General features: G+C 37.8%; 1 protein-coding gene across 5 annotated transcripts in view; it reads left to right on the forward strand.

Moving 5' to 3' along the window:
* Positions 1–452: 452 nt before the first annotated feature.
* The window catches only part of LOC101744072 (NF-kappa-B essential modulator), a 39221-nt gene continuing 25162 nt past the window's right edge, over positions 453–14511 (forward strand). For 3 of the 5 annotated variants that reach the window (XM_004924176.4, XM_012688737.4, XM_062674109.1), the window contains exons 1-5: positions 453–713; positions 1466–1673; positions 11172–11414; positions 12947–13135; positions 14037–14147. In XM_004924176.4, the coding sequence (XP_004924233.1) occupies positions 1470–1673; positions 11172–11414; positions 12947–13135; positions 14037–14147 (747 nt within the window). In that variant the 5' untranslated portion in view covers positions 453–713; positions 1466–1469. Of the gene's footprint in view, positions 714–1465; positions 1674–2012; positions 3770–11171; positions 11415–12946; positions 13136–14036; positions 14148–14511 lie in introns of those variants that run through there. The other 2 variants (XM_062674111.1, XM_062674110.1) reach the window with 1 other exon arrangement.

Raw genomic sequence — 14511 nt, forward strand, 5'->3', positions numbered from 1 at the left:
CATGTTATTTGATCACTCTGATCCTTCTTCCAGTATTCCGTTACCTACATCTGTTCCTGTTTTGCTTTCATCTTTAAATCATAATGTATATAAAAAGTTATGTTTATTTCTTACTGTAAATAATATACAATTATAAGTACATACCTATGTATATAATTAATATTCTATTTAATTTAATTTATTAATTACTGTTCTTTTCCTTAGCGTAGAATTTTTATTAGAAATAGTTTTTATCCTGCTGATCCTTTCCTATAGCCGATGTAAATTTCGTTCGATGTAAATTTTTTTTCCTTTTCTACTCCGTTTCCTTACCTTTGTCTGTGGCAATACGCACAGCGGGATGCCATAAAAAAAAAAAAAAAAAAAAAAAAAAAAAAAAAAAAAAAAAAAAAAAAAAAAAAAAAAAAAAAAAAAAAAAAAAAAAAAAAAAAAAAAAAAAAAATCGGTAAATCGTCATTTTTTTCTCATCAAGTAGGAACCTACCGTACCGTAGGTACTACTCGCAACATAGTTTTCCAAATCAAAATAAGATATTACAAATAGTTGTTTTGAATTTACATGTTGTTTTGTTGACATTTGTGAAGTGTTAATACGCGATTGCTGCAAATCACCTGTTTTCGTTGCGTATTAAAAAACTAAAATTTAACGCCATTAAAATAAAACTTGTTTTTATCTATGTTTAAATGAAAGATTTTCGCTACCCATTGTCGAAGGTAATTTGATTGTATTATCTTATTTTCATTATATGATTACAAATTTACAAATTACTGCTAAGTTTACGTACCTATACATAGTGTAAAATTTATTATAATAATAATGTTTATATTACGTTCTTAGAAATGTAAACTTTACAAAATAAATATTGGCATTTGATGATTATTCTGAATACGTTTATTTATTGTAGGTAGTTATTTTTATATCAGTGCAGACATTAACATAGCTGAGATGCAGGTGCTTAAGAAAAAATCTGCAGCACTAATCAATTTGTGGACATATTTCATCTCATAGTTTTAGATAATATCAGGCTGAATGATATAAAGGTCTGAATGATGATACAATAGACCACTTTTTCTTAAGTTATGTCTCACCAACACTTTCACTATTGATCACATGTTTAAGGATTAAGAAATTGCTGTCCACTCAGATCTGCATTACTACAACTATGCGCATTAAATTTGTTGCAGATAAAAAGTTATATGGAGTACTAAAGTAATTGCTTATAAATAATTAATGATATATTTAATTTTAATGATAACTTTTATAGATCAATGAAAAACCAAACTAACAGAAAGTCCAATTTTTATTGTAAGTTATTAATGGCCTGTAGACATGCAGTGTCCTGCCTTGAGATTATGATAACTTAATTTACGGATTACCCTAATAGATTTGCTTAATGACAGTACAATACATAACTAGAATGAATGTCTCATGATGGAATGATGATCATTTTATCATTTCTCTACAGATAAATGATGGCAGCTAAACTAGAAAATCATGATGATGAATCTTTTATAATCCTCGGAACGTCACCGGGCTCTAGCTTGGACTTAAAATGTAATGGCATTCACAATGGCGAGAATTCTTTAGATAATACACAAATAGAGGAAGCAATGAAAGATCTACCAGCGGAGGCTAACATGGCTTTCAAAGCACATTTTAAGCTTGGAGATTGTGTAAGTGTTAATTCCTAAGTATTCTCCACTTGTAAGCATACTGAGTAAAAACTAAAATATTCGTTTTCTCTTGAGATCAGTACTATCACTGAGCATTCTATGTTCAAATTCAGAGTTTTCCAAGTGGTGTTAGGTAAATTCTTCAGAATTGTTATTAAATCAGTGTCTCGGGATGGAATTGTATATGTTAGGTATATTTATTATGTCTTACTATAATACATTTTTGTATTATAATATTCTTCATTATTTAAATGAACAGTATTAAATTATATGGTATCTGTTAGTACTTTAATTTATTAATGTGCATGAAGTGGAACAAATAAAAAATAAGAAATTTTTTTTAAGATGGAAACACTGTATTAACCGATGAATTCTTTCTGGTTGTTCCCTCAATGCTGAGGATCGTGACTGTATGTCAATCATCTCCACTCGGTCCGGCTCTGCGCCATATGTACCGGTCATTTAATCTGGCCTCCAGTCACCTCCTTGAGTTGGTCCACCCATCTAGCTGGCGTTCTTCCTCCGATGAATAGTGTGATAGTATTTATTATGGCTCTACATTGTCAACTTACTGCCAATTGTGAACGCAATCACGTAAGCCCGAACGCCCGGATGTGCATAGATCTGATATCATTCTCCTATCTCGAGACTTGTAGTATGTTGTGTCAATGGATAAAATAGCTGTTTTTAAATATTTGATGAATTTTATGTCAACAATAAGCGTTATGAATTTGGTGTCTGTTTTGTTTCGATATATTGAAAACTAGCGACCCGTCCTCGCTTCGCTTCGGAAACTGTAATTTATTATTGATTTCTCCACCATTTAATGGACTTTATTATACATATTATTATAAACCTTCCTCTTCAATCACTCTATCTATTAAAAAAAACCGTATCAAAATCCGTTGCGTAGTTTTAAAGATTTAAGCATACATAGGGACATAGGGACAGAGAAAGCGACTTTGTTTTATACTATGTAGTGATTATCCGCGCTTCTTGGTTTTGATGGCGAACGATGTCCAGGTGGTTCAAGTGGAAGTCGAGTCTCGATTTGTCACCCGGTTGCTCTTCGAGAAGACGCGTAGTACAGATTACACATAATTTTCTTGAATCTCCCTCCTCGATTCGTCCCACTGGTCACTTAGTAGTCAAATCAGGAGATAGGGTCAGGATTCAGGCGAGAACATTATCCCGAGATAATTTTTGGGCTTGACAAATTTTTGATGATATAGTTATATCAAATCAAACTACAAATGAGACTGGTGGTAGGACGTCTTGTGGGTCCGCACGGGTAGGTACCACTACCATGCTTATTTCTGCCGTGAAGCAGTAATGCGTTTAGGTTTGATGGGCGGGGTAGCCGTTGTGCTATTAAAAGTAAAACCTTACAACTCATTGTCTCAAGGTGGGTGGCGGCATTGAGTTGTAGATGTCTATGGGCTCCCATAACCACATAAGATCTGGGCCGTGAGCTCGTCCACTTATCTAAGCAATAAAAAAAAAGAGTTTTATAATTTTTTCAAACACTAATTACACATTAAGTAATATTAAAAATAAACAAATATAGTGGATATGTATGTAACAAGTGTAAGCTCAAAACAAAAGTTTTTTTACACTTGATTATACAGACGATATTAGAATTATTATTTACATTTATTACAAAGAAACACTAGTTTCATTGCCTTTTACTTTTCCAATCAGTGCCGGAGTTTAAAATATATGTAAAAAAATAATCGAATTGATTTAATACAACATGAAATTATAGGTGACAAAAAAAAAGATTTTTATTAATTTTCTCACTGTGTCGTTCATAAATCTATACGAAAAGTCATATCGTTTTTGCTGCGTGAAAAAAGGACCAATAAAACTTTTTTGGGACGCTATGAAAATGCTAACGTGTACAATTTACGTCAGTCTTAAAAAATAATAATCTTATTATATCCTTTAATTTGAAAAAAGTATTCAAGCGGTTCGAACGTGTCGAATATTTGATAAGGAGATCGATAAATAAAACATTAAGATATGCGTTCGTTTTGTTGTTGGATTCAAGGGACTTTACCTACGTTTGCCGCATTCAACGTCACTGTAATGTATATGTAGGTAAATGCAGTTTTACTTATACTCGTGTATTGGAACGTTGAATTCGTAAGACGTAAGTTTTGTCGTTAAAAATCCCTATTATTTATTGCCTTAATTTTTTAAGTGACGAATTTACGTGTTATTAATAAATTGATTTAAGAATCTGTAAGGTCCTTAATAAGCCTTTGAGAAAACTATAGCGTTGATGACCCTAAGCCGAAAGTGGATAGATTCAGTTTTATAACAATAGCGGGTATTAATTCTGTTGTTGCTTTTTATGAGGTTTGTAAAAGATCTGTACAACCTTGTCGAAAAAGCGGGCGCGTTTGAAATGGTAAGAGTTGATTTGTTGATTAATTTTTATGCTCAATTTTATGCGAACAACCCTACTTTTATTTCCCAATATTAATAGTGATTTTACGTTTTTTGGATTCGACTTAAAAATTGAGTAATTACGGATCCACATAGTCTTTAAATTCTGCCGAACTGAGCGCCTGATCAGGGAAGACTTCTGGTAATTGACGGTGTAGAATTCAACAGGATCTGGCTTAAATAATTATGAAGATAATGGAAAGACGCTTTTGAGTTATCTTGTCTTAATGCGGTTGAATCGTAAACGATTCGATCACTAAAGTGAAACTAAAATATTCCATACTTTATTCATTCCATTTATTCCATTTAGTCGTCGTGGCCTAAAGGATAAGACGTCCGGTGTTCGTATATAGCGATGCACCGGTGTTCGAATCCCGCAGGCGGGTACAAATTTTTCTGATGAAATACGTACTCAACAAATGTTCACGATTGACTTCCACGGTGAAGGAATAACATCGTGTAATAAAAATCAAACCCGCAAAATTATAATTTGCGTAATTACTGGTGGTAGGACCTCTTGTGAGTACGCGCGGGTAGGTACCACCACCGTGCCTATTGCTGCCGTGAAGCAGTAATGCGTTTCGGTTTGAAGGGTGGGGCAGCCGTCGTAACTATACTTGAGACCTTAGAACTCATATCTCAAGGTGGGTGGTGCATTTACGTTGTAGATGTATATGGGCTCCGGTAACCACATAACACCAGGTGGGCTGTGAGCTCGTCCACCCATCTAAGCAATAAAAAAAAAAAAAAAAGGTAATCGATATCCGAGAAATGTGACTAGACGAACGCCACGAAATACGGATGGATCTTATTTATAACATCCTTGGACGCAGCGGCTTCTGAGACACTTCGAGCACCGTTTTTTTTATAATTTTAGTAACAATGCGCTTTCGTCATAACACTCTTGGTTGTGTGTACTTCACTCATTTCACACGATTTGTGAATGCATTGTCGCAGCGTACGGTCGGACTACCTTTTTTTTTAACACTGGGGAATCCATTTACGGATACCCGGTCGTGGATAGTAACGGATCGGGCTATGTCGGACTCCGGCGCCTCCTGAGAGGAAGAAGCGGAGAAGAGAAGGGCCGAGGTCCTTCACCTCCCTCAATTTTTCACAGGAGAATACCCCTTGAAAAATACGCGCGAAGCACTTGCCCCGCAGAACGACTACCGACTAAACCCCATCGAGCTCCACCACACCGACTACACGAAACTTACGGTACCGCAGTGCGCGCCGAAAACGGTCGGACTGCCTAACGTAGTCGTAAACTTGAATGCTGCAGTTATTCTTCACGTTATATTCTCCAGTAAAGTCTCTTTTCTAGGTATATACATACTGTAGTTAACTATGATCGATGACATGATGATGCCACAAGAGTTGCATGACGTCTTGCCACTCAAATTTAAGCGGTTCTTTCTTTCTTTCTGGCTCGATTGAAGTGTGTGATTTTGAGTAGATATGCTCTTATTTCGTCTAAGGTTTCATTTCCGCATTTCGTCCAAGGAACGATGTTATTGTTTATACTAGAGGTCCCACAGTAGTCGAAATTCGACTATAATTAATTGGAATTGTAAGTTTGCACACCATTATAATTGTATTTTATACTTCTATAATCACAAATTTCACCGAGACTACACCATAAAAATATTAATAAAGACAAACAATATTTAATCTATTCTCAATTTGACAACAGACGTCAAGAGCAAAAGTTTGACAATAAATAGTAAGCATGCGTGTGTGCGTCAAAAATATGGTATGTAGTGTGTGTAATGTTTTCTTTATTGATTTAATGTATCTTTTATGCATTATTTAAAAAAAATATTAGCATTGTGCACTTCTTCTCTATATTCTCTATAAGTGTGGAAAATTTCACACTCCTCCGTCCGCGCAATTTTCGTAAAAAGGGATACAAAGTTTTTGCTTCACGTATTAATATATAGATGTGTAGCTCTGGGCGTAATTCCTGTTAAAACTATGAATTTCTTCGAAATCTGCATGTATTCATACGAGATCGCGTTTGAACTTTGTTAAGAACATCAGCATTGTACTGACATAATAATCAGTAATTGTTGCATGTAACGAGTGACTCGGTGGTGCCGTAGTTAGCGCCGCGGACTGCTGCTTCGATGATCGTGGATTCGATTTCCACATCGGGCAAACATCATTCTCTGGTATCCTTAACACTCCTCCTCCTTCAGTCGATCGCTCATTGCTGAGCATCGTGATGCGCCCGCCTATGACCTTTTTTTTTAATTTTTAGCCATTTATGTCGGTCAGTGGCACAGTGTAGTGCGTGGCTGAGTCTCATGTCCAGATACTCAGACACTTGGTCGCTCCATCTTTTTCGGCTACGACCTCTGGATCGTCTTCCATCCACTTTACCCGTCACTATGAGTTAGGAGTGGGTAATATCGGTTTTGCCGCGTATCGAATCGTATCTATATATCGAGGATCAATATCGGATATTGAATCTATATATTTTCTGAATCTATATATTGATGGATGCTAGTAGATTTTCTCGATTCATGATATTTGAGATTTGAAACGATACGCTGATATAATATCGTAGTAGATATAGATTTAAGTCAACGTTATACGGTTGGTTTTCTGATATCAATTTATAATATGATATTAAAGTAATAAAAAGAACATGAAAATAAAAATATCAAAAAAACTTTCCTTCATGCTTTTACCAGGCTTAGGACTGGCTACATTATTTTCAGTTTTTAGTATTTTGTGTCTTAATTTAAAATTACAAAATATACCAAAAGAGTGTAGATTTCAAAAGTTTAATACAAACACAAGAAATAAACTCAATTATTTGGATTCAACTAAAAATAGAAAAATGTGTACTTTAAAAATCAAACACAAAAAACTTTTAAGTATTTATAAACACTTGTCCAAAAATTTTAGTTCAAGGTCAAAGCGCGTGAAATTAAATTCAACGATGCAAATAGGCTATACTGCATTCAAGTTAAGGTCGAAAGTTGAAACTTCTTTCCTTAATTGTATCCTGCTGATACGCTTAGAATAATCTACAGACATATGGACTTAAATATAAGGTTTACAATTGTATGGATAATGCCTGTTTCTGTTTCATTCATCACATGATATCCCTATCGTGCGCTCACTCACTCTGGCCGATTCGATACGAACCAAACGAATATTGCTGATATTAACGAATCGGTACGATATGCCGATGCGCATCACATCGAGCGATATCGTGTATCGGCTGATATCGAAATATAGATTTCGATTCACGAATCGGTACGATATGGCGATGCGCATCACATCGAGCAATATCGTGTATCGGCTGATATCGATATATAGATTTCGTGCGGGGCGATATCGGATTCAACGATATTGCTGCGATATATAGATATTGAATCTATATACGATTTATATCACCCACTCCTACTATGAGTCTCTCCCCTGGTACCCTTAACACAGGGAACCCTAATTTGGGGTCGTATGACTATGCATGATTTGTTCGCAACTATTTAAAAGCGCCTGCCACAGCGTCCAACTAATACAGGGAATACAGAATATTATACCGAAAAATATATACAATGACCCGTTGTTTGTTAGAAACGCGGAAATACCGCATTAATTAGGAATATACAATTTATAAGAGGAAAACCATGAAACTATGAGACATATCAGGGGTGACTGAAAAGACGTTCAAATGAATTTGCGATTACAGAAAGAACACGGAGCTGTAATAAACGGACAAACCGAAAGAATATTTATATATGTATACTAGCGACCCGCACTCGCTTCGCTTCGGAAACATTAAAACGCACATGAAACCAAAAAAATAAAATAAAAAAAAAACAAAAAAAAGTAGCCTATGTTCATCAGGGACAATGTCGGCTTCTAATGGAAAAAGAATTTTTCAAATCGGTCCAGTAGTTTCGGAGCCTATTCGAAACAAACAAACAAACAAATCTTTCCTCTTTATAATACTAGTATAGACGACCTATTGATGAGGATCTGCCCTAGCTAGAGGACATTCAGCCTGCCAGATCTCACAGCACACCTGTTTACAGTTAGCTCATCATGCTCATTGCAGATCACACGATACAAAAATAACTTATAAAAAAAAAAACCTTTTTTTATGCATTATGCAACTTTTTCCATAAATGACCATGTTCATGTGCCCGGGAAAATCCCAGTGGATGCATTGCACAAGCGTAAAACGATTATGTTAACATGTTTCTGAATTGTGTATTTTACTTAATGATTTAATGCTTACATTTCTATGAAGGTCTTTGAAGTCGTCGTGGCCTAAAGGATAAGACGTCCGGTGCATTCGTATGTAGCGATGCACCGGTGCTCGAATCCTGCAGGCGGGTACCAATTTTTCTGATGAAATACGTACTTAACAAATGTTCACGATTGACTTCCACGGTGAAGGAACAACATCTGGTGGTAGGACCTCTTGTGAGTCCGCACGCGTAGGTACCACCACCCCGCTTATTTCTGCCGTGAAGCAGTAATGCGTTTCGGTTTGAAGGGTGGGGTAGCCGTTGTAACTATACTGAGACTTTGAACTTATATCTCAAGGTGGGTGGCGCATTTACATTATAGATGTCTATGGGCTCCAGTAACCACTTAAAACCAGGTGGGCTGTGAGCTGGTCCACCCATCTAAGCAATAAAAAAAAAACATAATATAATTAATAATATACATTATATAGTTTGGTTGTTCATTTGTTCGTATAGAATGTCCTGATCGTTTTTCTTATCAATACAGATGATGAATTATTTGTCTTTTACGCGTTCCTTTAACGTGCGTCATATTGCGATGAGCTTTGAAACAGTCATTAGTTGTTAGCATTTAAGAGAAAGGTTCCTCAATGCACGAAAGAGGGCGAGCTTGTTTTTTCAAAATAAGTAATTTATGTTTTTTATGCAATTGCATAGTGATAGTCACAGCGGAGCGTTGGTTCCTATCCCATATTATAATTTATTCGAATACATCCCTATTGTTTATAAATATAAACTTATTTATATTTTATGGACGACACAAAAAGTGTTCCATAGCGCGGGGATGAAAGAGAATAGTCGGGCTGGTTGCGTCTGCAAAAAAAATATGGGTTTATATTTTGAAAATTGTGATTTTTTTTTCTTATTATTCGAACGTAAAATGGGTATTGTTAATTGATATGTCAAGATACTATAAAATATAATAATCAAAAATTTCAAAACATTGCTTGATAAAATTCTTCTACTTCGAGTTTAACAACGGAGTAAGTTAGTGCAATCCCCTCTCCCAAACCCGAATTTTTGCATAGCAAAACATTAAAGATTGTAATAACACAATACCAAGACACGATACATTGATATCTTCCACCGTCGTGTATTGCAAACGAAATTGCCATATTAAAATCACACCTGTTCAAATACTCAATATTACTTTCTTTATTTTGGAAGTCGTTGTTGCCTTAATTACAAGATTCGGTGCGCTCATATCAGTCGGTATGACTATGCCGGGCTCAAATCTTGCCTGAATGCATCCAATTTTACTAGGTTTTTTTTTATTGCCCATGTAGGCCGACGAACATACATGCCACCTCATGGTGAGTGGATACCTTCGCCCATGGACGTTAGCAATGTCATTGATAGAGCGAAGCCGTTGTCTACCGTATTTGGGATGTGCTTAGGAACTACAGTCAAAACCGTTTACTGCGACATCGTTTAATACGACATACCGGTTATAATAACCAAGAACAAAGGTCCCGGCTGAATGCCATATGACCGCCTTATTAAAAATATTGCTTTCTACGACATTGCTTATAACGACATACCTCATAAAACGACCACATTTAACTAATATTTCGGAGAATTAGATCTGTTAGAACGACCGACTAAGCTGTATTGTAAACAATTTGAATAGGTATCCACATTTGTCTTCAATGGCTATTAAAATCAGGAAAGAAAACAATAGGATTTAGTTTAGTGTAGGGTCTTTTCTAATTCTTAGAAACAAAACACGTGCATGCGGTAGTCAAAGCCCGCTTCTTCATATCTCTTCAGTTAGTTTGTTACTTATCTATACACAAGACGCACCAAAACTTTGTGGAGTTATTCGTGAAACTTTCAAAATGTCGCAAAGAAAAAGAAAACAAATTAATATTGAAGAAAAATCGCGTATTATGTAAATATATTTTTCCAATAATTCCCTATCGATTTGTTTGTACTTGCACGATACACATTAAACATCACCGGTTGTTACGACTATCGGTTTTTACGACTGAATATGAGCAGTCCCTTCGATGTCGTTATAACAGATTTTGACTGTACTTGAAAAATTAAGGAATTAAATCGCGTATCAAAAATTAAACACGTAAAATTAGCGTATTGTAAGTCAGCATCGATAGAGAGCATTAATCTACCTTCTTCTGTCGCGAAGCAGTCGATGTTTTCCAGTTTGAATATCTCTATTTTATGTATCGATACGTTAACATTATTATGTGTATAGGTTTTACTGGTGGTAGGGCGTCTTGTGAGTCCGCACGTACCACTGACCCTTAAATTTCTACCGTGAAGCAGTATGCTTTTACGTTGTTCTTGTCTATGGCCGCCGGTAATCGCTAACATCAGGTCGGCCGGCCATTGCAACATCAATGTCCACAAGAAAAACAAACATAATAATAATGACATTCTCTTGCTAGGTCAGATGATAACAAAGTCTCCTAAGTTGTAAACCCCGTGAGCTCGCCTATACGTTCGTTGAAGCTAATATAACCTCACGTTAGTAACGACAGGTAGACCAAACAAAATATTTATTGGTTGACTAGCTGACCCGGCAGACTTCGTAGTGCCTCAATCGATAAATAAAAGACCTAAACATTATTTAATTCCGAGAATTTTCATATTTGTCTACCTTTTAAACCTTCTCTGGACTTCCACTAATAATTCAAGGCCATAATTTGCCAAACCGGTCCAGCCGTTCTCGAGTTTTAGCGAGACTAACGAGCAGCAATTCATTTTTATATATATAGATATAGATAATAGATTAACTTTGAGTGTTTGGTTCCAGCCATCACCGGCGAGCATGATGGTCGCGAGCACAATGATAACAGACGACAAGAGTACAGAGGAGTTGCAGAAACGATTCGGCGAGCTCTTAGATGAGAACTTGATACTGAAGGAAACTTTAAAGCAGAATAATGATTCGATGAAGGAACAGTTCCTGCTGATCGCCTCCTGTCAGGAGGACATGATGAAGACCCATATGCTGCACAAGGAGAAGTTCGAAGAGACCAAGGAACTGGTCGAGAGAGTGAGTCGGTTTTTTCTTTTGTTGAACGACGTCATGTGCTCTGTGAGTGAGAGCTCTCATGTGAGTGCTCTGAGGAATTGTTTGAGATGATCCCCTCATCTCCTTTTTATTATCGCACCTCCCACCATCGGAGCAAAGTTCATCCATATTATCTGGAACCGCTGCGTTCATCGACAGTGCGTTTCCAGAGGTCTTTTTTGCCACGTACCATCCGGCTATGGAATGAGCTCCCCTCCACGGTATTTCCCGAGCGCTTTGACATGTCCTTCTTCAAAAGAGGCTTCTGGAGAGTATTAAGCGGCAGGAAGCGGCTTGGCTCTGCCCCTGGCATTGCTGAAGTCCATGGGCGACGGTAACCACTCACCATCAGGTGGGCCGTATGATCGTCTGCCTACAAGGGCATTAAAAAAAATGTGACTTCGCGACAACTAACACTCACGTTGGGACGTGATAGTGAAATTTTCCATGGCGTTGTGTAATGGCTATCACGCCCTTCCGCCCGGCACTTATGGCTGCGTCGCGGCAGAAACGGAGGGTTACGGTACCTATTTGTGGGGGCTTACAACACGCTCTATGATGGTGGTAATAATTTGGATTTTGGCTAGTTTAACTGTTGAGATACAGCCTACTTTGAAATTACGAAGAATTACTGAATATATACATTGAATAAGCCTTACTTTAAATCCAAAATTGTCCACTTCATTTCTTGATGGTTCTCGGAAAATGACGTCTCTATAGAGATATAGATGGTCATGCTGTCATTCACTATTCAATAATTCGCCTAGCTTTTTTAAGAGTCGGGACTTTGAATTAATGAATTACGTAGTATCTCTATTGTTCCAGTTTATAAATAGAAGCTATAAAATAAAAATGTGACTTCGTCGTATTGTTTTAAGGTTGAGTTTTCACGTTGTCGTGTTTGATTATCATATGACCCAAAACGATTGCGTAGGGCCGTAAGAAGTATCCGATTAGTCATCTATGTAGTTCAAATGGGGAACATAAAAATAAAGGATGTTGGTAAGAGAATGTTAACTATGAATGTGGAAGGACATACAGGAAGAGGTAGACCTAAGAAGAAATTGATTGATTGCGAGAAAGACGATTTGGGTAAGAAGGGAGTGAGCGAAGAAATGTTATATGATAGAAGAGTATGGAAGGAGCAAACATGTTGCGCCGACCCCGGGTGACTGGGAGAAGTGCAGGATAATGATGATGATGAAATATTTATATATAAAAATGAATTGCTGTTCGTTAGTCTCGCTAAAACTAGAGAACGGCTGGACCGATTTGGCTAATTTTGGTCTTGAATTATTTGTGGAAGTCCAGAGAACGTTTAAAAGGTAGATCAATATGAAAATTCTCGGAATTAAATAAAAATATCAATTTTGTTTATCCTTTGATGTGTCCCCCGTCGGACGGATTCCTTTGTTTTAAGTTTATTTTATACAAAAGTTTAGGTCTTTTATTTATCGATTGAGGCACTACGAAATCTGCCGGGTCAGCTAGTGAAAAATAAATATTCTTTACAGCTCCGTCAAGAGAACAAGAAGTTAAAGTTCGACATCCAGCATCTGGACGACAGCAGGCCTAGGGTCGCGGAGGGTCCGCCGGCGCGGTCCGGGCCGCCGTCCGCCGTGGAGTTCGTGTCGGCGCCCGACGACGACACCATGAACAAGCTCACGGCCCAACTGGCGCTCGTCGAGAAGCAAAGGCGACAGGTCTGTGCTGACTGGTCACTCGAAGTCCAGGGGGACGTTAGGAACTTGAATTATAGGAGCCGTTGTACTGGCCAAGTGAGACTCAGAGCTCATGTCTGAAGGTGAGCGACGGCATTCACCTCGTTGATGTGGTCTCTGGTTACCACTCAACAACAGGTTTGGGTGGACGAGCTCACAGTCCACCTGGTGTTAAGTGGTTACTGGAGCCTATAGACATCTACAACTTAAATACGCCACCCACCTTGAGATAAAGTTCTAAGGTCTCAGTACGGCTGCCCCACCCTTCAAGCCGAAACGCATTACTGCTTCACGGCAGAAATAGGCGAGGTGGTGGTACCTACCCGCGCGGACTCACAAGAGACCCTACCACCAGTAATTACGCAAATTATAATTTTGCGGGTTTGATTTTTATTACACGATGCTATTCCTTCACCGTGGAAGTCAATCGTGAACATTTGTTGAGTACGTATTTCATTAGAAAAATTGGTACCCGCCTGAGATTCGAACACCGGTACATTGCTCAATACGAATGCACCGGACATTTTATCCTTTAGGCCACGACGACGAGGTGGACTCTGAACTAGCTAAAACCGTCCAAGTTAAAATTGGAAAATCGCTTCTATTCCTCTAATAACTAATACATTAGAATCTTCTAGACACAGAGGTTGTATAAAGAAAACTGAGGTAATCGTAGTCAAGTAACTTTTACTCCAATGAAGTGGGTTCCAGGGAATGGCCGCTCCGCCACCGCGCCTACAGTCATACATTTTTCTATTCGCGTACCTTCTATGAAAATATTACGCCATATTTGGGTTTTTAATGGCGTTTATTAAGTTTACTCAACTTAATGCATACATACATACATACAGTATAATTGTTATTCGCTTGCTACATCTTGCAGGTTATAGTTGAGAATGAGAAACTGACCTGGCAGAAGGAGTCCCTGGAGCATATAGTTGACGCAACGTCCAAGGAGAGGGACGACTTGAAGGAGAAACTGAAACGGGTCGAGGTAATTTAGTCGCAACGTCCATAATGTCAACGACAAGTCCTCCCCTCCCCCAACGCCCCCCACCGCCCCCCAACGCCCCCCACCGCCCCCCAGCTTGAAGTGTGGCGAGCCATTGTACAGCTCAAACGAGATCTTGACCTCATGTTTTGGACTCGCCCGGTGACGCTGATATGGTCTCTCAAGACTATCAGCGTAGGTAAGAAAAATTGACTTCATGTTTCAATGTGGTGTCCGGTAACCACTTAACACCAGGCGGTTTCACCCAGCTCGTTCATCCAAGTATCGTATTTTAGTTTAGCGACGGCCAGAGTAAGTCTTATTGTCACTCAATTAATACCAAACCAATGGCGAATTCAGAACCATA

Source organism: Bombyx mori, chromosome 19 (assembly GCF_030269925.1).
Source record: "Bombyx mori chromosome 19, ASM3026992v2".
NCBI classification, from domain to species: domain Eukaryota; kingdom Metazoa; phylum Arthropoda; class Insecta; order Lepidoptera; family Bombycidae; genus Bombyx; species Bombyx mori.